At 54.4% G+C, this 23,638-nt stretch overlaps 1 protein-coding gene across 5 annotated transcripts in view; it reads right to left on the bottom strand.

The window, feature by feature from the left end:
* Positions 1–1,514: 1,514 nt before the first annotated feature.
* Positions 1,515–23,638, bottom strand: part of Fgd3 (FYVE, RhoGEF and PH domain containing 3) — a 43,059-nt gene continuing 20,935 nt past the window's right edge. For all 5 annotated transcript variants that reach the window (XM_076837354.2, XM_076837353.2, XM_076837355.2 and 2 more), the window contains 12 exons: positions 21,724–21,862; positions 21,059–21,117; positions 19,256–19,402; positions 17,832–17,924; positions 16,187–16,266; positions 15,159–15,189; positions 14,470–14,577; positions 13,400–13,462; positions 7,170–7,292; positions 4,402–4,542; positions 2,952–3,092; positions 1,515–2,403 (listed from right to left, as the gene is read on the bottom strand). In XM_076837354.2, coding sequence (XP_076693469.2) covers positions 2,152–2,403; positions 2,952–3,092; positions 4,402–4,542; positions 7,170–7,292; positions 13,400–13,462; positions 14,470–14,577; positions 15,159–15,189; positions 16,187–16,266; positions 17,832–17,924; positions 19,256–19,402; positions 21,059–21,117; positions 21,724–21,862 — 1,377 coding nt within the window. In that variant the 3' untranslated portion in view covers positions 1,515–2,151. The remainder of the gene's footprint in view (positions 2,404–2,951; positions 3,093–4,401; positions 4,543–7,169; positions 7,293–13,399; positions 13,463–14,469; positions 14,578–15,158; positions 15,190–16,186; positions 16,267–17,831; positions 17,925–19,255; positions 19,403–21,058; positions 21,118–21,723; positions 21,863–23,638) is intronic.

Raw genomic sequence — 23,638 nt, 5'->3', positions numbered from 1 at the left:
CCTTGGTCTCCTAATCTGGCACCTGGCAGGTCTGCGCGGTGAGTGACAGAGCCTGAGAGCAGGCCCTGCCTCAGGCCCACGGTGACATGGAGCTGAGTGCCCTTCAGCACCTTGCCCCTGATTCCTGGCATTTTTACCTTCTGTGGACTGAGCTGTACCCTCTGCCACCCAGGGGTGGCTGGGAACATGGTGATTTCAGACTGCAGCAACGGCTAACATTTATCAGGATATTTCACAAGGAAGAATACCCGGATTTCCTTGTTTTTGTTTGTTTGTTTCTCTTTTCTTTTTTCCCCCCGGATTTCTTTCACCTCTAGAAAACACTGGAAGCTCTCTCTGTCTCTCAGGCCCACACTGGGGGAGCTCCCCACATTGTTCAGCACTGGCCTCGGTTCACCCACACAGCCACTGTGACGTCCTGGAGCTCTGTCTCCCTTCCCATCCCCACTGGGCTGCTGCAGCTGGAGACAGAGGTTGGGGTTACGGGCCCCACCCTGGGAGCCCCACAGCAGTCTCTGGACCCCCACAGACGGCATTCCCTATTGGAGTCACTGTGCCCAGGGGGCCAATTCCAACTGATGGCTCTGTGAGTCTCACAGGCTTCATCTGTCCATGACTGTTTCCCCCCCGTCAAGTGGGAACATCCTGGGGTGGTGATGAGATGGCAGGAATGAATGCAGCTATGGGAGCAGGTGGAGCCGTGTTAGGGCCCAAGCGAGGTGTGAGCCTAGAAGAGGCTGAGAGTGGAAAGTGATATCAGGGCTGCTCCAGCCACCACGTGGGGCTCTCATGCCTCCTGCACCTGAAGCCCTGCCCAGGCCCAAGCTGAGAGGGGCACTTGATGCATTTGCTAGAGGGACAGTCAGAAGGACCAGGCCCCAGCTCCTAGGTGGGTGCATGGAGGTGCTTTGCTTCCTCGAGCCTCAGCTTCCTCAGGGTGAAGCAAGACCGGAACATCCCATCAGCACAGCGAGCACCAGGCACAGGGCCAGGTGGAGCAGGGACTCCACGCACAGTGTCCTGGGGCCTCCCCACACAGCCCAGGAGTCTCCTGCAGGAGCGGCTCCCCCACTCTGCTCCCCCACCTTGCCTCTGCCCCACCCCAGCTCACTATGCCCCGGCCCCACCTTACCTGTGTCCCCATCTACCTGTGACAATCACCATTTCTGGCTCACACCCACCCTCTCAGACTCCCAGGTGGGCACCCCGTGTGGCTGTTAGACCCCCGTCATCAGTCTCTAACTCCCCACCCTCCCACTGGCCCCCAGGGCTCTGTTGCACAGTACCCCCACCCTCATGACCTTTCATGTCCCCCACGTCTTGTACGCAAGACCCCAACACCCTTGGTTGGACCAGAGATGTAGAACTGCTGGGCCAGGGAGTAGCCCATGCAGTTCTGTCACCCTTGCGTCATCACCTTCCTTGGGGGCCCGAGGCTGTGCCCACTGCTGAGAGCCAGTGTTTATTTACACAGACAAGCACGGCATCCACCACGAAGGGGACAGCCACAGTCTCCCACGCCCACCCCACAGGGCCAGGGCCAGCCTCCCAGCAGTGTTTCTGAGTGTGATTGTTCAGGAACCGTGAGTCGTGCGGGACAGGGCAGGTCCACCCCTTGGTCCCTCCGTAGGTAGCTCAGACAGGGCGGCGAGCTGTGAGGCAGAGCCTCGGAGAGGGCGGAGAAGGAAGGTAGAGCCCCAAGAAGCAAGTCCCAGTCCAGTTCCACAGGGGCCAGGGCAGACCCCAGGCAGCACTGCCCACTCCAGGAGCAACAGCAGACCCGGTGGGAAGTGGTCATCACTGGGCAGCACCCACACAGCCTCCTCTGTCTTACGAGCCAAAGCGACCACAGGACCGACTCAGAGGACGCTGCCTTTGGCAGTAGCCCACGTTCCCTGCTCCCGCCACACTGCTGGGCTAGAGCCAGGCTTGGGCTCTTTCCTGAGACTTGCTGGGTGACTCTGGGCAAGCAGGTGGTCTTCTCCGGGCCTCAGTTTCTCCTCATCAAAGCAGAGAGACCCTCCAGGGTCTGAGCCGTCCGACTTCCCACAGCCCCACCCCTGCAGTGCTTCACTTCTTCATGTGGTCAGACGTTGCCTCCCAGGAGAACAGAGGCTCCACGTGTCATTGTCACAGGGAGCAAAGCTTTGCTCAGGAAGAAGCTGTGCCAGTCGGGGCCTGGGGCTGCGGGGCACCAGGGCTCTCCTGGGTGGTGTCCTCGTGGGCCGCAGCACGCAGGGCTCCCAGCCAGCTCTGCTGCAGCTCCCTGGAGGGGGCCCTGAAGTACCAGCGCTGCTGACCCTGCTGCAGCTTCCACAGGTGTCCCGCTGTCAGTCCCTCCTCGGGGTCTGGAGTGCCCACCCTGCAGCCAGACAGAGGGATGGCGTGCGGCAGCCGGCCATCCTGCAGCAAGAGAGAGGGTCACCACTGAGCAGGCCCCTAGACTGCCATGCCCAGTGCAAGGCCAACTCTGAGCCGGATGGGCCTGCGGACATGCAGGACAGGCGGCCCCTGGGAGGATGCTGGCAGGAGGCCTTGCCCACCTTACCAGAACCCCAGGCCCCGTGGCTTCCTTTGGCTTCCCAAGTCCCAGGGAGCCAAATCAGGACAGCCCCTGTGACGTGGGCAGTCAGTAACTAGGACTGAGAGGGACTGGGCAAGAGTTCCTGGCGAATGAACAGGTGAACAAACAAGTGTGTGTGGGAAGCAGGGGCCAGCCCTCTGTGCACCCTGCCTGCCCCTCATCCCCTGGTTGGTTCTGGGGTCCTGGCATCACGGGTTCTGTCTCCTCAGGGTGGGGAGGAGGGTTATTCTGGGCAGCTGGGAAAACTGAGGCCTAAAACCACAGAATAGGTCGGCCCGGGAGGGTGACCCAGACGTGCTGTGAGTGCTACAGGCCTGAGATTCTGGGCTGTGAGGAGAGGCAATGACCTGGGGCAGGGAACACATACCTCACTGCTGCCACGCAGGTCCAGTACCCGGGGGTCCGATGCGGGGATGGTGGCCCGTACCTCAGTCCAGGATGTGCCACTGTCTGACAGCCACAGGGGGCCGCAGATGAGGCTGGGCTGGGGATCCACAGCGGGTGGTTTCTAGGAACCCAGAGACAGGTGAGGTCACTGAACTGTAGAGGTCTCTCCCTTGAGGGGCCAGAGATGCTCAGAAGGAGCTGGCCACAGAGAAGCGGCTGACACCTGGAGGGAGGCTGGGCCCGGCCTCACTTGGTTCCAGAGGTCACTCCAGGCAGTCTGAGGGGCTCAGGTGCCCTAAGGTCACGAGGCGTTTGTAGAACATAGGGAGCAAGGCCACTGGGTCAAAACCTCCGGAGAAAAGCCTCACAGTAAGTACCAAGTGTGGGTCACCATGCAAAGGACCCTGCCTGTTTCAGTTCTTCATACACCACAGGCCACATATAAGCACACCCACCACACAAGTGCACACACACAATTCCCGTGCCACAAACACACACACAACTCCCTCACCTGCCTCACACACAGGTCCTCTTGATGTGCTCTAGAGCTGCCATGGAGAGGAGTCCCTGAGACATCTACACGTGGTTCCAACACCATTTGCTAGATCTGGTCTCCTAAGATCTGGTGGCCCTTTGAGGCCTGAGCCCACAGGTCTCCCAGAATACGTGTCAGTATTGACAATGCAGAACAAGGTGGGCCCAGGTGGGCAGGGCACGGAGCATCCTACTGGGCCTCCATTCTGCCCTGGTCCTAATATCCTTACTTCTGTGACCTCTTAGAGCAAAAACTCAGAGAAGGGACCCCTGACAGCTACGAGCCAGGATGGTCAGGAGCTTCGACAACACATGGACCCCAGTCTATCTGGCCACCCAACTGAAGCCTTAGGAGGAAAACCAATGTTATAAACAGGTCCCAGGAGACCCAACTTCTTGAAGCTGGCACTGAGAACATCACAATGTGTCAAGTGGAGAGAAAGAGCAATACATTTTTCTGGAAAACCATATTTTCCCTTTCTCAGATTTCCTAGGACTTCAGAAAGCAGGGACTGTGTTAGAAAAGTGGCCATATTCAGGGGAAGTAGGGTGGGGAGCTGGGACCTCCCACGTGCCTCCAGGACCTGCCTGTCCTAAGGACTAGCTGGGAGGCAGGCCATCGGGTAGACCTCAGTGTTGGATTTGGGGGCAGCTCCATACTAATCAGGGCCACAGGGAGTGGAGCTGACACGGGTTCCCATCTAACCCCTGGATAAGAATCATTCCCAAGCCTCCGCCCTGAGCGGTCCTGGGAAGCCCAATGTGCACTTACTTTGTATGATATTTTGCTTTCAATTGGCAATCACTCCAACTAGCTCTCCCCGGTTCTAGGACCTGTGAAGTCCACTGAGACCCCTTCCCCATCATTTCCAATCTGAGGAACCAGGGCCACCCACCTCTGTGCTCTGCTTGGAATCAGAGGGAGCCTCAGCACTGGGACTTGCAGGGGCCACCCGCTCTGCCAGGAAACACCCTCTGCAGACCCGGCTCTGTCTGCTGTTCTCAGCCTTGAATTCAGAGCACTTCCCACAGATGACCTGCAAGACAGAGAGCACCTGTGACCCCGCCACCCAGGCAGAGGAGAAGGAGAGACTCAACGACGTGGGAGGAGTGACGGCTTGGCCTAGAATGAGGAGAGGGCCAGAGCAACCCTGGGTGCTCTAAGGGCAGAGCAAGACTGGTGCCCCCATGTCCTGTCCTCCTTACCTGGATGACCCAGCGTTCAAGGATCTGTGTGCAAAAAGAATGGGCTGAGCCACCAAGCACACGAGAAGGCCCCATATCACTGGTCATCAGGAAAATACAAATCAAAAACATAAGGAGAAACTACCTCACACCCTTCAGGACGGTTATTATTTAAAAAAAAAAAAATAGCCAGGCGCTGTGATGAACACCTGTTATTCCAGCGACTCGAGAGGCTGAGGCAGAAGGATTCGAAGTTTGAGGCCCGCCTTGGCAAGACTATGTCTCAAAATAAAAAGGTCAGGGGATGTAACAGTGATAGAGAACCCCCTGGGTTCAATTCCCGATGCCACACACACACACACACACACACACACACACACACACACACATAACAAGTGTCGGTGAGATGGAGAAATTGGAAACTTTTTACTATCAGGGGGGTGTAGAATGGGACAGCTGCTATGGAACAGTGTGGTTCCTGCTCCAAAAATTAAACATAGAATTACCACAGGAACCAGCAAAACCCCTCTGGACATACACCAAAAGAACCAAAAACAGAAACTGGAAGAAACGTGTGCACAGCTCCTAGCAGCACATCCATAATCCCTCAAAGATGAAGGTGACCCAAGTGTCCGTGAGCATGAACAAGGAAATCCATGCATACAATGGAATGCGGGAGAACATGGAAATAAGCCGGTGGGTGCCCTGACCCCATCCCCACTGGCAGACTCCTCCATTTCTCTGGGCCTTGTCCCATTGTCTCTCCCGCCTCAGTCTTCCTCCCTGTACCGGGTCATCTCCCCAGAACACGAGCCTCTCCTCCTGACCCAGCTCTCTGCACTCCCCCACTTCAGCACCCCCTTCTCTTTTCAACCCTGGGCATTTTCATGTCCTGACTTGACATTGCCTGGGTCACACCAAACTTGGCCTCCCTGTGGTCAAGGATGATGCTGGTCTCAGCACCTGTGAGCCCTTGCAGCGTGCAACCACCCCTCCTGAGATGCTCACTCCTCTCTGGGCCATCTCCCCTGCTTTCCTGACCCCCATCTAGACTCCTAATGGCTCCCTCCCTGGGCATAGCCAGCTGAGCCCTCCCACCCTGTCCATCGCACTGTCAGATGCCAGGCCCCTCCCCACTCCACATCAGTCAGCTGACCTGGGCTCCTCCCTCCCTTCCACAGCAGCCCAGGCTCTGGATAAGCGCCTCTCACATCCTCTTCCACTCCTTCCTCATGAGAGACTCCAGCTGTCTCCCATCTGCTTTCCACCAAGACGCCAGCACAGGAACCCACAGTACAAACCTTCCAGAAGCTCCATCTTCCACCTGACCTTGCTGGCTTCCCCGACCCAGGCATAGCTTGGGCCTGAGCCACAGCCTGTGGGCCATCCTGTACTCCCCACACCCTTCTCCCCAACTACTCAGCCATTCACCCTTTCATCCATCCCACCACCCATCTATCCATCATCCATCCATCCATGTAGCCACCCACCCACCCACCCATCCAAGGACTCATCCATTTATTCCTTCCTCCTCTAGACCCTGGCCAGCATGGCAAGGTTTCACATAAAGACGTGACAAGGAACACCTGCAAGGAACAGACTGTTGACACCCTTTGAAAAAACATCTCCAAGTCATCTGTGGTGAGATCCACTTGCTAACAGATGTAATTTTAATACCTTAACCTAAAAATACTTGAATCATTGGTTTCTTCCTCCCTTACCCCTGGTACTGAGGATGGAACCCAGGGGTACTCTATCATTGAGCTACAACCTCAGCTCCTGTTATTTTTTTACTTTGAGACAGGGTCTCAGTAAGTTACCCAGGCTGGCCTTGAACTTGTAAACCTCCTGCCTCAGCCTCCGGGAGTCACTGGGATTACAGGTGTGCTCCACGGCACCTGCTCCTCAGGGACACTTACATGCTCCGATAGTCCACTCTCAGGAGCAAGGGATCTGGAGGTGAGTGAAGAGGGATGGAGATGGTGTGGGTGTTTGTGGGGGTCTGTCAGAGATGTCCCTCTTCACAGGGGCCCTGGGCACTGGGGGGGAGGTCAGCGGGAGAACGCTCCACTGTGGCCACACCCTTCCCCTCCTGTCCCTCCTCTGCTCCTCGTGCAAGGACACTACCATCCCTTTGTGCTCAAGGTCGCCCAGCTAGGGGCTCTGTGGTTCCAACTCCAACGTCTTTTTAGTTGCAAAGAATGTTTGTCAGACACTGGAGCTGACAGGAGGAATGTGATTAAGCTTCTGCTGCAGAGGGACAATTCCATGATCAAGGACATCTGCGTCCAAGAGGCGGGATCTGGAGGTGTCCTTACGGGGCGGCCACCGTGGTTCTGAGAACTCACCAGCTGCACGCATGCGCCGCATCTGCCGCTGGCTGGCAGGGCTCAGCTCCTGCCCTTGAGGACTTGTGAGCACCTGGCAAGGGACCCCTGCTGGGTGTCGGAGCCCCTCCCTCCCTCTCGCCCCCACTCACTGCCCCGCACAGCTTGCAGTGATGCCTCCTCTTGGTGATGGAGTTGAAGGTCTCACCGCAGCTCTTACAGCTCTGCTTCTCCTTGTCACGCTTGGCCTTCGAGGAGAGTTTTCTGGACTCGAGCTACAAAGACGCACGCACACGGTGCCATCAGCTTCGATGAATGTATTGCAGCACGCTGCCCCACTGAGGAGTGGAATGAGCTAAAGAGTCAAGGAGGCCAGATCCCCCTTCCTGCGCTGACCCCCAGGGTCCACCCCAGTGAAGCACATCCCATCAAGCAATATTCCAAGTGGATCAAGAACTTTATGTTTGGAACAACTCGGCCAGTGACTATCCGGTGTGTCTGAGAAAAAATATCCACGGAGCCAAGGCTGGAGGGAAACGGTGCACACTGGGATGGCAGTCTGCACAGATGGCATGTGGCACCAGGGATCGGGGTGTCCCCACCTCCAACCCTGCAGCTATTGGAGATTCTGAGCCCATCTTTCATCTAGCTCTGAATTGGGCACTCAGGCAGGTCCTCCCTCTGTCACGTGCTTGTGTATCAGTGTGGGAGCGAGTGGGAGCACACAAGAGGAAACCGGGCAAGCCCAGGCCCTGCTCAGGGGCTTGATTCCCCATTCTGTCTCCTGCAATGCTTTACCGAGGCTGCAGCTGAGCCTCAGTCTCCCTGTCTGACTATGACCAGTGACAGTCCCCAGGCTCCTGCCCTCACCAGCCAGGAGGCCCTGGATGAGTCACTTCTCCTCTCTGAGCTTGTTTCCTCATTTGTAAGGTGGAGCGAGTAGCTGAGGCCCAGGGCAAGGAACAGACAGTGAGAAGGAAAAGGACAGCAGAGAGGAAGGGGGCCATCCCCGGGGTCTGCCATGGCTCTGCAGCCTCTGTCCCCTGCCCACCTTCAGGGTGCCCACATTCCTCTTTCTCGGGTGAGAAATCAAAGGCCCAGGTGGAAGGAGTGGTTGGCAGTCAGCTGGCCAGACAGCTCCAACCTGTGACTCTCAGGGACCTAGGGTAGAGGACCCCTGCCATAGCACCCAATGGGCAGCTGAGAGCCCAGGAAGCTGTGGGGCCATCAGGGAATCGGGGGATGGAGGGAAAGCTGTGACGCGCTGGGGCATGTGGCCAACAGCTCAGCCCCCAGGATCAGTGGAGGCCCAGCCCCAGCCAAAGTTCAGAAGAACATTCCTAGGGCAAGGAGGCCTACTCAGGGCTGGGGACAGTGCCCTGGGATCCGACAGCCTCCTTCATCAGGCAAGTCTGCCATGGTCAGCCCGCAGAGCTAAGCCAAGCCCTAGGACGGGGGCCCTAGCACTTCCTGGCTCCTACATAATAAGGCCCACGGCCCATCCCTGATGAGGCTCTGCCCCTGGCCACACTAGTTCCTTGACACAGAGATCTGGTTTGATTTGTAGATTGCAGTGAGCAGAGGGGGAGGAAGCCACCTGTGTGGCCAGGGATGGGTCTACTGGCCAGCCACACTCCCCTCTTGGATGAGGTTACCAGGCAGTTTGGCCCAAGGAAAAGGCTCAGATTCTCTGCACAGGTGTCAGGATGTCTGAAGGCTGGACCCAGGTCTTTCCAGGACGTTGGAAAGTAACTGGTCAAGTAACTCCACCCAAACCACCCAAAATGTGCCAACATCGACCCAGAAGTTGGTCTCCACCAAGGGCCAACAGGGGCTGTTCCCTAAGCAGTTCTTCTTCATGGGAGTTAGCTGCACATCAGGGAACTGGGGGGGAGAACTGCATAAGACAGACTCAGACCCCAATCAGTGGCCCTGATGGGCAGACAGCGGAATGACACAGCATGGGAAATCCAGGTGGACACAAGCCAAGGGCATGGCACAGGGTTTTTCCTATAGGAGGCGGTCAGCAGAAGCCAGGCCTGGCCCCTCTACTCTTCTTGGGATGGCTCTTTCCTGGAGCACAGGGTGGGCCTCCTCCAGGAAAGGCAAGTCCCGCACTGTGAGGGAGTCCTTGGCACAAGGGTGGCCAGGGTGGGGTCCTTGCTGGTACCTTGGGTCTTGGTGTCACCACCCACAGTAGGTCTGGCACCCTGGGACCTTTTGCACTCTGACTTTTAGAGCTTCTGTGGACACAAGGGGACTTTTGCAGAATGAGGAAGGCTTTGAGTTTTGCAGGGCCCCTTACAAAACTTCCTGGTTGGGGTTTGGCTTCTCTTTGGAAAGAGGGTCTTAGAGGGACAGTACCTCTAAAGACATCTCAGCCCAGGAAATGAAACCACTGTACCATGGGTAGATTCATTTTCCTTTCTACATATGCTAAGAAAAAGCTTAAGTTTGGAATTCTGGAGCAAAGATCACTCTTCGGTGTTAGAATTAAATCTTTCTTTTGAGAACCTTGTAAATGCCCACTGTGCGTATATATATGTCCCACCCTGTTTGCTCAGTGCAAGTCGACAGATGCACCCTGAGCCATCCCAGGTCTCACCCAAAGCTCAGCTCAGCTCAGCTCTGCTGGGGATGCGGTGGGGGTGGAGACACCCATGGGAAACACACAGTGAAACCTACCGGGGGCCAAGGATGCCTCAGCTGTAGGCCTGCTGTTGGAGGTGGGGCAGGCCCCAGGTTGGTGCAGGTGGAGGGACAAAGATGAGGAGACCAGAACTGCAGTTGTGACCCCAAGCACCTGGCTGTCATGGGGTGAATGCTACAGAACCTGCAGAAGGCTGAGCCTGGGCAGGAGAAGGCAAGTGGGGTAGACCAAGCAGTCATTTGGCCACGAGTACCATAGTGACCACAGTCTTACCCAGGGATATGCCAGACATGGATTGCGGTAAGAAGGTGGGCAGGCATTGAAGCGCCTATTGTATTAGGCACCCAACAGCTTCCCTGATCTCTCCTGCCAGGGGAAACTGAGGCTGGAGGAGGTTAACACTTGCCTGAGGCCTCAATCCTTGGCCAATTCTGAGTCTGTGTCTGTCTGCAGGGTAAACCATTTTAAAACATGACCTTTTTGGTTCCTTCTAGCTAGAACACTTCTGATCTGGGCACTGACCCCCAATTAGCCCTTGCCATGGACTGTTCCACCTGCCCCATGCCCCTTGGGCCATCCCTAAGCGTGGCTATTCCTACAAACAACCCAGTCCTCCTCATCCAGGGCTTCCTTGACCACAACCCCACCCACTTCTGCTTTTTCTCCATCTCTAGGGCATTGAGGGTCCCATCTCCATGGCGTAGGGGCTCAGCCCCAGGGAAAGCAGCACAAATGAGAAACTGGTGGCTTCCCAGGGTGCCCGCAATCCTAACTACTCCAGAGGCCAAGGCAGAAAGATTGCAGGTTCCAGACTAGCCTTAGCAGCTCAGCAAGAACCTGTCTGAAAAAAAAAAAAAAAAGTGGGGGGCTGTGGATGTTGTTCAGTTGTAAAGTGTCCCTGGATTCAATCCCTAGCACTAAATAAGTGGCTTTCATATGCCTTAGTGACCAGTGATGCCTCCCGAGGCCCATCCCAGGCTGAAGACTGGATCCAGTCCAGGGCATCATCATGAAGATGTGGGCTGCCTGGGAGTGTTCGCACACAGTTGTGTGAGCTGTGGAGTCCCCTGCTGACTGTGAGCACGCACCCTTCTGGCAGCACAGTCTGTGGGTGCAGCCACACACCCACAAGTACCCACTGCTTCCCATACATCCCTATAAATCTTCCAGGAAAGGGACCAGGAACCACATGGGTCTGGGTACCACCAGCCTCACTCACACCGTTGAGCAATATGAAAAGTTGCCCATGAGCTGATTCACACAATAAGTGTGGGCAGAGCAGACAAAGGGGCAAAGGCTTGGGGCCTGGCAGAGCATCTCAGGGAGCAGGGCAGGAAGCAGGTACAACCAGGAAAGAGCTGGGCCAGGCAGCCAGCTGGGAGCTTAGACATTCGTTTCCCTGCCGGTGCCTGTACTACCCTCTGACTTTCTGACTTTCAGTTTCAACAGAATTGACCCCCAGGATGCCTGCTGTGTGGGCAGGCAGCAGTGCCACCCAGGAAGGGGTCTCTCCTCTTGCCTGCTTGTCCCGAGCTTCCCCCTTCGCCTCCTCGTCCCACCCCTGAAAGGCCCCAGCCCCAGCCTCAGGAACTTCCCCAGGGTTGTCTGACGCCCATCCAGACACCCCACGAGACCTGGTGAAGCTCAGGTCGCAGGGAAGGGGATGACACCAGCCAGGCCACCCAGGCAGGCCCACCTGGCCAGGGCTTCACACTGCTCCGTGAAGTGGGGAGTGATGTCACCCTACCAAAGAGGCATGGGCCTCTCCTCCCAGCCTTTCCCTGCTCTTCACCACCAGGTGGCCCTGTCCCCACGGGGATTCCTTGACATCTGCTTCAGGGCCAACACATTTCACTGCCCTGAACCTGCTTCCTCCTCCACAGTGGGACTGGCCCGTGACACAACTCCAGAGTAGCAACGGGACTGGGATGCCAGAGACCTCAAGGGCTGGCCATGAATGGGCAGGCTGAGTCCTCAGCTGGCCTAGGCCTCACCCAGGTAGGCCCACACCTGTCCCTGAGCAGTGAGACGTCTGGGGTGGGTGAAAGAGAGACAGAGGCAGACGTGAGAGGCAGGAGGATAGACGGGGAGCCGGAGAGGAAGTACGAGGAGTGAGGCAGGTGTGCAGAGAACGTAGGGCTGTACCCTGTGGTGGTGTCTGGAAGACTCCCAGGGAGGGGAGGAGCCCATGTCTAGGCTGGGGATGGGGACAGCCAACCTGAGCCCGGAGCACAGCAGGACCCAGCAAGGTGCCTAGGAATGGCCTAACCAGCACTCTGGTCGCAGCAGCCACCCAGGGTGCTCCCGGGCTACCTGTGGCATCCGTGTTAGTGAGTGTCGGGCCCCAGTAAATGACATGGCTCCAGGTGCTGGTGCTCACTGGAGCAGGAAGTCACTGGGGGACGTCATTGCACTTCTTTAATCTCCCACATTAAATGGAGGGAGAGGGGCCTCTCCAAGGTCTCCGGGGAGTCCCTGGCTGGCAGGCACGTGGCCTGGCCCTGAGTGTAACCCTTGGGGGCTGCTCTGACTGAAGGGAGATGAGAACACAGGAGGAGAGAGGTGAGAGTACCAGCTTAGGGTGAGGGTCTGAGGCCAGGATGCTTCACAGGGGTCCTCCTAAGGACCTGGTACCTTGCGGCTACATTACTAGGGGAAACCTAAAGAAACCTGCCAGCTTCGCTTGCTCTTAGTTGACTTAAAATCACTAATTCTGGAGGTCACACAGCTGGGTGATCATTATTAGTCTCCCACTAGGTTTTTTTGGTAGGTAACAGCTCTGACACGTGGACTATTGTGATTATGGCTGCCCAGGTTATTTTCTAAGGACCAGAAAGCGGCCTATGCTGAAAACACTGACTCCTCCCCCAGGCCTGACAAGTGTTCTGTGGGAGACTGGACAAGATGAGAACACTTGGCATCCGCCTTCCTGTTGTACCTCGCTCCTTTGTTCCGTCTTAACCTTTGGGTCAGATTTTATACTCAGCTCTTGATGTGGACCCGCAGGTCATTTGAAAAGTGTTTTGTCCAAAACTACAAGGTAGGGTAGACTTGCCTGGTGTCTCTCTCTCTCTCTCTCTCTCTCTCTTCCCCCTTCCCTCCTTCAAGGCTAACGGCACTTGCCAGCCACCATGACTGGAAACACCAAACCACGAAAGGTGTAAAAAGAGGTGGCACCAGAGTTCCTCCAGGATATTTAGACGAGAACAGTCCTTCCCTTAAAAGCCTAGCCCTCTGCCCTGTTACTCCTCCTAGTCTGTATCTCTAACTCCTCAAGTTCCTGGAATGGAAAAGCTATTTTGTGAGCAAAGTTCCCACTGCTCCATTCTTCAGTGGCTGAGTAAAGCCTTTCTTTCTCCCCAACACTCGTCTCTTTGACATTGGTTTTTCCGTGGGTGATCTTCTGGACCTGGGTTCAGTGTGATTACATGTTTTGTTAAGGCCTAAATTTACACGGAACAAGCACAAATGTTCACGTAGAGCTCAGAGAATTCTCTGCACAGTCGCACAGCCATGTGGCAACCACCAACAGACTCCCTCGCGGCCTCTACCAAGAGCCCCAGCAGTGACCACCTCCAGGATCCAAGTCACCAGAGCCTGGTCTCAGACATAGCTTCACAATTGCATACCCTGGCCCTGAACACACTGTGGGGAGGGGCAGGCTGACCCCTGAGCTTGGCTTGACCCCTGACCGCTCCTGCCCCGGTTGACCGCTGGGTGTGGGTCACTTACCCCTATGGCCCCCCCACTGCCATCGGTCACCAATGCAGGCTCCATGGAGCTTGTGCTCACCACCTAGAAAGGAATTCAGAGGCTGAATGTAAGGTGAGTCCAAGGCCACGTGGCTGCATGTTCTGTGCAGCAGGATCACTTCCTCAAACTCAGCACCTCTGTGCATTGGGGTAGGAGGTGCAAGAGAAAGAATCAGCAAAGTCTAATAAAGTCTGTGATCTGAGTTGGGGGTGGAGCTATTCCCACAGATGGGGCTGCTGAGCAAGGCTTGGCAAGCTGGTCCCTCCTGGATGCACCTCCACAGAGTCTGAGGGCAGCCTGGACCATGGGCATCACGTTTCCTCTTCCCAGGGGTCCTTGCTATGCCCCTAGCCCCCGCCCAGCACACTACCCAGGAACAGACACTTCCAGGCCTTCCTCACTGCAGGCTGAGATCAACCTCCTTGTTCAACTTTCTCTCCCAGATAGGAGGGATGGCCAGGCTCTGCCCTGGCCTCAGCCCTGTCTTTCCCTCCTGGCTACTCAGTGGAGACCCTGCAGCAGGCCTCCTGCACGGACCCAAATCCACATGGAGTCTACCCCCTGTCCCCCAGGGCAGCTCCCCAGGGAATCAGAAGAGCTGCCCTCAATACTCTCTCCAAAGGGCTCTGAGCTGACATTTCCCGGAGCATGAGGGCATGCGGGGAGAATTTACACCTGCAAAAAGATGTCTGCAGCCATTGGACGTCCTGGGTCGGTCACAGTGGCATACAGGAGGGGCACGGGGGCTCAGCGATGATGGCGATGACGGTGATCTGGGTGTGTCCCTGAGCTTCTGTGAAACTCAGGTTCCACGGGCATTAAGATAAGACCCTTCCATGCACAAGGCTGGCATGCAGGTGGCTAAACACAATAAGGTACTTCTTCCCCACAGGCACGGACCCCCAGACTGCGGAGCCCAGCAGGCTGCAGGGGGCACTCCGTCAAGGGCAGGCAGGTGAACACATGTCTGAGCTCCCTTCCTGGATGCCTGCCCCTCTCTCCTTGGCAGCCAGCCATCCCCACCCTCCTGGCACAGGCTGCTGACTCACCGGGGAATCTGGGGAGAGGCCCGAGTCCTCATCCAGGCTGCAGGCACTGCTGAACGCCCTGAAGGTCTCGCTCTTCTGCTTGTGCTTCTCAATGGTGGCCTGAATGACCTGGACCCAGGGCAGAGCCATAGGGCTATCAGAGCCTGAGGAGGACGTGGACACTGTGGGGGTCCTCTGCCTGCCTCTGTCCTCAAGGATGGGGTCTGGGTGTTATGGAACACTGCCCACACCTGTGACCATTTTATTTCCCCTCAATGAATGTGAGTTGGGGGTGCAGCTATTCCCACAGATGTGGCGGCTGAGCAAGGCTTGGCAAGTTGGTCCCTCCTGGATGCACCTCCACAGAGTCTGAGGGCAGCCTGGACCATGGGCTCTCCCTTGGAGCCACTGGGACCACGGAGACCCCCTCTGAAGGAGGACACTTACCTGCAGCCCCTCTGGGCCCATTTATGGCTACTTATTTATGGGGGAGGAGTTCAAAATGGCAAATGGATTGAAAGTCTTGCGGCATCTGAAGGTGCTCATGAAGACACGCCAGTCACTACCTAACTTCAAGGGGCGGGACACTGGGAGAAGCAATGGGCGGTGGGGGAGACGGTCACAGAGCCACCTTCTCTGTTCCAACAGGAAATGGTCACACTGCTCAATAACTTGGGGATCTGGTGATTTCAAAAATTTAGAAGCTTTACCTGAATCCATTCTTTCTTCTCTTCTTCTGTCCTATAAAAACAAGAATAGTTATTTTACCAACCTGGTCTTGGAGACTGACTGTAGACCGCCAGTCTCTCTCTCGCCCTGCGCACACACCAGCCACTCATTCTCCTAACTGAGGCTTGAGGCGTGGAAGTTTGGCTCTCAGGGCCTGAAGCAGTCGTGGCCAGGTAGGACCAGGCTTGCCATTCAGGGCAGCTGCAGCCAGGCCAGTCAACCCCTCCCTGGGCCTTAGCAGATGGTTATAGACTCTCAAGTCAGGGGTGAGGTGTGGGAGGCTGGATCTGCCACACACTCACAACACAAGCCTGGCAATGGGACAACAGCCTCTGAAATTCAGAACAGACACACTGCACTTTAACCAGCAAAGTTGTCAGAAATGTATCAGATGGATACAATGACACATACACACAAAAACCTAAGCATGAGGACACTGTCACCAATAGCCAGGATGAGATCCAGGGAGGCCCAGGGCCCTATCCATGGGAACCTGTTCATGATGATGAGGGAGAATAATGCTGCTTTAGAAAATGGTATGAGGATAGGGGACGATCCTGAAAAATTTAGTGAAAAATGGAAGATGCGGTCCAGGCTATCCGGGAATAGCATCTGTGGTTATCCCATCTGGAGAGGTGATTTGAAAGTGTACACGGGGCTGGGTGACGGAGCACTCGCCTAGCATGTGCAAGGCCCTGGGTTCAATTCCCAGTACTGAAAAAAATAATCCTGATATAAAATTCTTGAAAAGTATGTGAGTGTAGAAACTTCCAGGAGCATCCTTAAGCAAGGATTAAGAATGTCTGCTGGACCTGGGGAACAGGAACTGGGCAGAGGCTTAATTTTTATTGATCTCCCCTTGGTGTAGTAAAATGTTGAATTGTGAATAAAAGAAAAAAAAATAAAAATATATTGAAAGGCTATTGCATTTAGGAAAATCCACCGTTTGCGACAATGAGGTCAAAGAAGTTTCACAGAGCAGCAGACACTAGGGAGGCCAGAGCCATACCGGGCCTGAAGCTCCAGGGACCTTCTCCTTCCTGTGATGATGAAGGTATGTGCTGCGTTTGGCTTGACGGTATCCTGCACCTGCAGGAACAAGAGAAAAGAACAAAGAACAAAACATAAACAAACGCAAGCCCGTCATTCCAGCTCTTCCTCAGCACCAGCCACATGCAAAAATTTTTTTCACATGGAAAATAATCTTTGAAATTTTTCCCCGAGGGAGATGTCAGAGGTGACCCCGGGGGGCTCTCAGTTCTACACTAAGGCTCAGGGTCATGGTGGCTGATGACAGCTGCTGCAGGAGCTGACCCATGGGGGATACTGGACTGTCTGCCCTGCCCAAAGAGGGCTGGGGCCCTGTGCTTGGAACATGGCTGATCACATGCCTGACCATACCCACCTGCCCATCAGCCTCCTCTAGAGGTGGCCCCCAGCCAGTCCCAGCCCAGCCTTTCCCACCAGCACTTCCAGGCCCCACCTCCCTGCAGCAGGTACACTCCTTAGGAGGTTAAGGATCTTATGAGATGAGCTAGGCAGGCCTGAGCCCCCTTACAGATATCTGAGTCCATGTGGGCAGGTGCATCCTCAGTTTAAAGACAAAAATGGAAGAGCATGAGCCCAGATAGAGCGGATGAAATAGTGTTGTTTCCTTCTAGAGTCTCAGATTCCATCCTCAGCACCAGACCACAGAGCACAGTGACAGAAGAGAACTGGTGGTCCCTGTGGTCCTCAGTCCCCTCAGAATCCACCTCCTCCCTGCACCTGCCAGCTGGTGGCTTTAAGGATCCTGCTCAGAACCTCTGGACTCTCCCAGCCACAGGCTGAGAACTGCATTAACACATCAGATTCATTATCAGGACTGATTTCTTATAGAGAATCACTGGAAAAATGGTTGCTTCCAACTATGGAAAAAGGTATTTTCCCCCTCTCTGGTTAGCCACTTGTAATAATTGCATTTCTTAACCTAGATTCAGAGAATTTCAAGGAAAGAAGGGGTTTTATTTCCTGGTGTCATTGAAGAAAAACTTAACTTTTCTTCCCTCACCCAGGAACTTTACTTTGGAAACGATTAAACACTTTCATGTAGCCAATATTTTTGGAGCACTGGCTAATTCAAAGCCTTCCCCACAGGGGACAGAATCCATTCCACCTGCCACTGTGAGACGTGGAACAGGCTTACAGAGCCAGGGTATAGCAAGCACACACAGGCACCTGTGAGCCCTCTGCTGGCTCCAAGAGGGTGCAGGAAAGGAGAGAGCTCAGGGGCCAGGGGCCAGGCCAGGGAAGCAGACCCATGATCCACCTCAGATTTGTTCCTATAACCTAAGCATCACCTTTGGGCCTCTAAATGAGGCCCTGAGGTCTGGCCTTAGGTGACAACCCCTGCAGCTATTGAGTCTGTGCACTTGAGATTCCAATCACCTCCTGTGTCAGCCCATCATTCAACATGGGGCCAGCAGGGACCAGGCAGATGGGCCAAACCAGAGAGTGAGGAACCCTGCCCACCCAGCCCAAGATACCAGGGCCAAGATGGCCCAGCCTCCCTTTGGTTACATATAGAGTTGGTAGCCAGAGCCTGCGTCCCCACTCCTATTTGTGCCCCACTCCCAGTGGGGGAGGGCAGGCTTGGGAGACAGGGGCTCACCCACCTGGAGACCAGAGATGTCCATTTTCTCCCTGACACTGAACTTCTGGCCCATGAGTCGCAGTTTGGGCACACAGTAGAGGACCATGCTGTTGAACTGAAAGAGGGACAACATGATGAGTGGCCACAGGACACTTGCTCCTTCTAAGTTTTTCTTTTTCTTTCTTTTTCAACATTTATTTTTTAGTTGTAGTTGGACACAATACCTTTATTTTGTTTATTTGTTTTTATGTGGTGCTGAGGATCGAACCCAGGGCCTCTCACATGCTAGGCAAGTGCTCTACCACTGAGCCACAACTCCAGCCCTTTTCTTTAAGGTCAAAAAGTAAAGTATATCTTTTTAAAAGATGCAGAGGGGGGGCTTGGGTGTAGCTCAGTGGCAGAGGACTTGCCTAATGTGTGAAGCCCCTGGGTTTGATTCTCAGTACCACAAAGGAGATTAAATAAATAAAAAGTGAATAAATTGAGACAGGCAAGGTGGTAATCCCAGTTATTCAAGAGGCTGAGGTGAGAGGAGTGTGATTTTGAGGCCAGCCTGGGCAACTTAGTAAAACCCCATTAAAAAAAACAAAAAAGATGTGTGCAATCATTTTAGCTATGGTTACATCTATCTTTGAGCAAGGAGATGATTGTGGACAACAGATTTATTTTTGTCCCATTCCTAGTTTTCATTTGTTCACTGGGCACATGAGCTAATTGTGTAATAAGAAAGCAAAACTTTTGAATAAGCCACTGATACACAAACATGAATGAAACCCAGCAATGCGCTTATTGAATGAATGAAACCAGATTTGTCTCAGAGCATTTATGTGCTGTTCTGGAAAAGTGAAGCTATAGAAACCGAGAACAGCCAGGGGCTGCAGGAACACTTAACTCCACAGGGGCAGGACAAGGGAATTGGGAAACAGTGCTCCTATTCTTCGGTAACTTGATTACGGTTACATCAACCGAATTTGTGCAAAGTCAGAACTGCACAGCAAAGGTGAGTTTTGCTGAATATGAATTTCTAAAACTTTACTTAGAGAAAGGGACTTGCAAAGATCTAACTGCTTATTCAAGAAGAACAGAAGCTAGAGGAAATTATCAGGGGCCTGGAGTGGATCTCTTGCTGTAATTCCTTCCTGTCTTTCCCCTTCCCTCCAAATCAGAGTTTGGTTCTGGATAGTTGGAATCACAACGTGAGGCTCCAGTTTGCGTTCTCCTGGTTGCTGGAGACAGCCCAATCTCCACAGAGGACAGGGATGGATACAAGAGATAAAAATAGGAGATCTTTGCAGCAAACAGGGCAGAGCCGCTGGCAAAAGATGATGTCTTCAGTCCTGACAGGAGAGGACACAGGAGAGCCATGTCCTTGAGCCTTGTCAGTTCTTTTCAGGACCTGAAGGGGCAGGTGAGGGGCTCTATGGCTGGGGTGGCAGCTGGACTCACCAAGAAGAGGTGGCGGTCCTGGGCCGTGCCATTCTTGGCTGACAGCTTCTGAATGTGGCCCTCCTTGATCAGCTCGTTGGCCGGGTTGACGATGTCTTCCTCTCCACCCAGTTGCTCGTACACCTCCAGGAGTTTGTGCATTTTCTCCTGCAAGAGACACAGAATTCAGGCAGGAGTGAGCCTACAGGGGCTGCTGGGGACCCAGGGGAACAGAGTCTTCACTGCAACTTCAACCCAGAACCCAATAGGGTAATGGGCCTGCTGACAATGGCATGGGAGGGAGACATGGGGACATCTGAGTTGGGTATTAAAGGACGAATAGATGTTCATCACGCAAACAATGATAATAATAATAAATAACAGCTACCTCCTTTGCTATGTGTTTAGCTCATTTAATTCTGACATTAACTGTGTGAAGTGGGCACCATGATTATCTTCAGTTTACAGACAATTACATGAAGAGGTCAGTTTAGTGGCTACAATCCACATATCACCTTTCCTAAGCGCTGGTTGGGTGGTGCATGGCCAGGCAGAACCCTGAGGTGTGATGGGACAGGGTCAGTAGCTCATGGTCTCAGCTCTGAGCTGGAGATCAGTGCAGCAGAAGGTAGGGCTGAGCCTGACGGCACTTGACAGTAGTAACACGGTCTGGGTCTGGGCCTGCCATGCCTCAGCCGCTCCTATTGTTGGACTTGAATGACCTCGGCCTGCACACCTAGGCTCAGGTGGGTTTGGCTCGCCCTTCTGTCTCTGGCATGGATGCAGGTAAACGCAAGTGGACCAAACAACATAGCAAGAATGTGGGGGATTCTCAAGGAACAGCAGGGCAGGGCTGAGGACCTTGCAGGAAATAGGGATGTGCAGGCACCTGGTGTATATACAGAGAAGGTGGGTGTGTACCCTTAGTAGAGGGCAGGGCTTATACCTGGCATGTACCAGGAGGGATGAGCTTACACCTGGCATGTACTGGAGGCAGATCTTATACATGGCAAATTCAAGGGAAGTTGGGCATGGCACGCCTGGGGCCTGTACTAGAGCTGGCTGGGCATACCTACCTGGCTTGTTCTAAGGGGGACTAAGCACCTACCTGGTATGTACCACAGAGGCAAGGCATACACCTGGCATGTATTTTGGGAACTGGGTGTGCACCTAATGTGTATTAGGGAGGCTGGGGTATACAGTTGGCATGTAATAGAGTGGGCTGGATGTGTACATAGTGTGTACTTGGGAAACTAGGTGTGCACTTGGTGTGTCTTAGGGAAGCTTTGTATGCACCTGGTAGGTGCTGGGGGTTGGGCACACACTTGGTGCATATTTGGGGGGCTGGGTATATATCTGGTACCACTGGAGGGCTGGGCATGTACAGAGACAGCCTATGAAAGAGACTAAAATATACTATCAGGAAATGAACGAGTAATTTAATGATGACAATGATGATAGCTGACACTTATTTGGCCAGGTTGTGTTTTAAACACAGAATGAACAGTGACTCTCCCAATCCTCATGTGGCCAGTGAGAAAAGTTGTCGGTGCCCCCATTTCAAAGATGGGGAAGGTAAGGTACAAGCACTAAATAACTGACTGAAGATCACAGATCTAGTAAGAAACAGGCTGTCCAGCATGAGACAGGGCCCTTGACCACCTAGGGTCAAAGGTGCTCCCTGAGGAGGCCAACCTAGAGCAGGGATGAGGTGCCCTGTGGGGGGGCCACCTGAGGACAGGGTAAATGTGCTCTCTAAAACAGCCCCCCGGCCCTGACTCCTGCACTGCTCTGCCATTTACCCCACCCCAGACCCTCACTCACCATCTTCCGAATGGCAGCATTGGAGTGGTTGGCGGCTGTGGAGATGAGCTCCAGGGACCCTGCAGGAGGGGGAACCAAGTCATCCTGGGCACAGAGTGGCTCTGCACACTTACAGGACAGGCTGACTCTGGGGCCGTGGGCGGCTGCTCCCTGGGGAGGTTCCCACACTCAGCCCTTCTGAGGGTGCCCAGGCTGCTCCAGACACCCGGCCCAGGCACAGGGTGGGGGTGGGGCCACGTCAAGTGGACCCCGCTCTCCTGCATGGACTCCTGTCCTGTCTGCCACCAGCCACAACGGTCACTGCTAGGGGACCAGGAGCGGCCCTCACCAGTCCCACCAGGTCCTGTGGGGGCCTACACTCTGGATGGCGCCAGCGTTTGGCAGCGCATAATAAGTAAGTCCCCCTCATAAGTCTGGTGGAGGAGATTTACTAAGTCACTTCCTCGAGGGGTTCTCTCTCTGTGTCTCTCTGATTCTGTCTCTCTCCCCCATCTCCCCTTCTCTGTCTGTCTCTCTCCCCGTCCTCTGTTTCTGTCTCTGTCTCTCCCTCCCTCCCCCTCTGTCTCTCTGTGTCTCTGCCTCTCTCCCTCTCCCCGACCCCAGGGGTTTCAGCAGCTGTCCCTGTCCCATCCCAGGCCCCTCACTCCCCGGCCGCCTCCACTCACTCTCCGCATCCTTCCGGTCCGGGGCCTCCCTGGGGAGCCTCTTCAGGTAGTCCTTGAGCAGCAGCTCGTAGCGGGGGACCCTCTGCACGGGCTCCAGCATGTGGTGCTGCAGCGTCAGGTTCCCACACACATCCTGCTTCTGTGGGGACACGGGGCAGTGCGAGGCACCCTGAGGACGTGCACGTCCACACTGGCCCTGCTCCTGCTGCTGGCCACCACAGACCCAGGAGGCTGCCTGGAGCGGTCTGCCCTTGAAGACACGACTGGCACAGGCCACTTTTTTTTTTTTTTTTTTTTTTTTTTTTTTTTAGTTGTAGATGGACACAACATCTTTATTTTTTTTATTTATTTTTTAATGTAGTGCTAAGGATCGAACCCAGTGCCTCACACATGCTCAGCCACTGAGCTACAACCCCAGCCCCACCAACCACGCTTTATAACGGGGAAGCTAAGGCTCAGAGAGGACCAGAAGCCTGACCGGGATGGTTGCAGGCCCAGAGCTCACACCCTTAATGGAAAAATGGACATCAGGACAAGAGTGCCCCCTGCTGGCTAGAGTGATTTTTTTTCACACCATGCTTATGCGTGGATCTGAGCTGACCTCCTCTCCCCTTTGCTGGAAGATGGAGAAAGCTGTTCCTTACTCTCCCTACAGGGAATCAGGCCAGCATCTCTCCTCACACCTAGAGCTGCTCAGAGTTCTACAGGCTTTTTCATTACAAACACAAGAGTGGCCAGGCACAGTGGTGCACACCTGTAATCCCAGAGACTCGGGAGGCTGAGACCGGAGGATTGCAGCCTCAGCAACTTAGTAAGGCTGTAAGCAAGTTAGTGAGACCCAGTCTCAAAAAACAAAAGGAGTGGGGAATGTGGCTCAGTGGTTAAGTGCCCTTGGGTTCAATCCCTGGTACCCTAAAACAACAACAATAACAACAACAATAAAACCCCACAGGAGTGAGCAAACCACCTGGTGGGCAGGTGGAGTGCTAAGTCCCTGGTGGCCCGGCCCCTGCCCAGCAGGGCTCATGCTCCCTGCATACCTCCCTGGCCCTGCATATGATCCACACTCCCCCTCCTCCAGCCCTCCAGCACCTCCTCACTACCGCCACCTGGGAGATCTGGACACCTATGCAGCACAGAAGCCCCAGACACGCAGGGCTCAATGCTGTCCCCATCATCTCTGCCACACTTGGGGATTCCTTCCCAAGCCATCTCATTTGCTTCTCTCCCAGCCGTGCTCACAGGGCTGTGCACCTTGGCTAAGAGGACCTGCTGCTTCTGTCACACTGTCCACCTGCTTCCCCAACCCCTTGTCAGCAACTCAAGACCCTCCCCTGCTCAGGGCCCAGAATGACACAATTTTTAGCTCAGATAAGCTAAAAAATGCCTTGGATACAACAGGGCTAGGAACACCCTGGTTTAACAACCTTCATAAAAACAATTGTGTGAGGCAAGAATCACCGGAGGATGCTGAATAAAGTACTTGCAGTACGTCAAAGTGTCTTCCTAGGAGAAACTTAATAATAGGGAAGAAAAAAATCTAACTTCATGATGGAGAGACATGAACCTTAATCAAATGAGCATCCCCAGAAGTGGGACAAATGGGAATGGTGTGTGGCCAGGCAGGACACAGTGAGACAGCCTTGCTCCAGTGAAACTCAAAAAGGAACAGCATGAGTCAAATCCTGGACAAACAGCTTACAAACCCAAACTCAGAGACATTCTGCAAATACCTGGCCTGGTCTCCTCAAGAAGATGAGGATAGAGGCCTGTTCTTGAAGAAAGCAGACAAATCTGATAATGAACACTCTGTAAAGGAAGGAAGGAAGGAAGGAAGGAAGGAAGGAAGGAAGGAAGGAAGGGAGGGATGGAGGGAGGGTAAAAGAACCTCATTGGGTCAACTGTAACATCTGAG

This window comes from Callospermophilus lateralis, chromosome 17 (assembly GCF_048772815.1).
Source record: "Callospermophilus lateralis isolate mCalLat2 chromosome 17, mCalLat2.hap1, whole genome shotgun sequence".
NCBI lineage: Eukaryota > Metazoa > Chordata > Mammalia > Rodentia > Sciuridae > Callospermophilus > Callospermophilus lateralis.
Note: the sequence above shows the minus strand (reverse complement) of the source record. Positions and strands in the feature narration are given on the sequence as shown.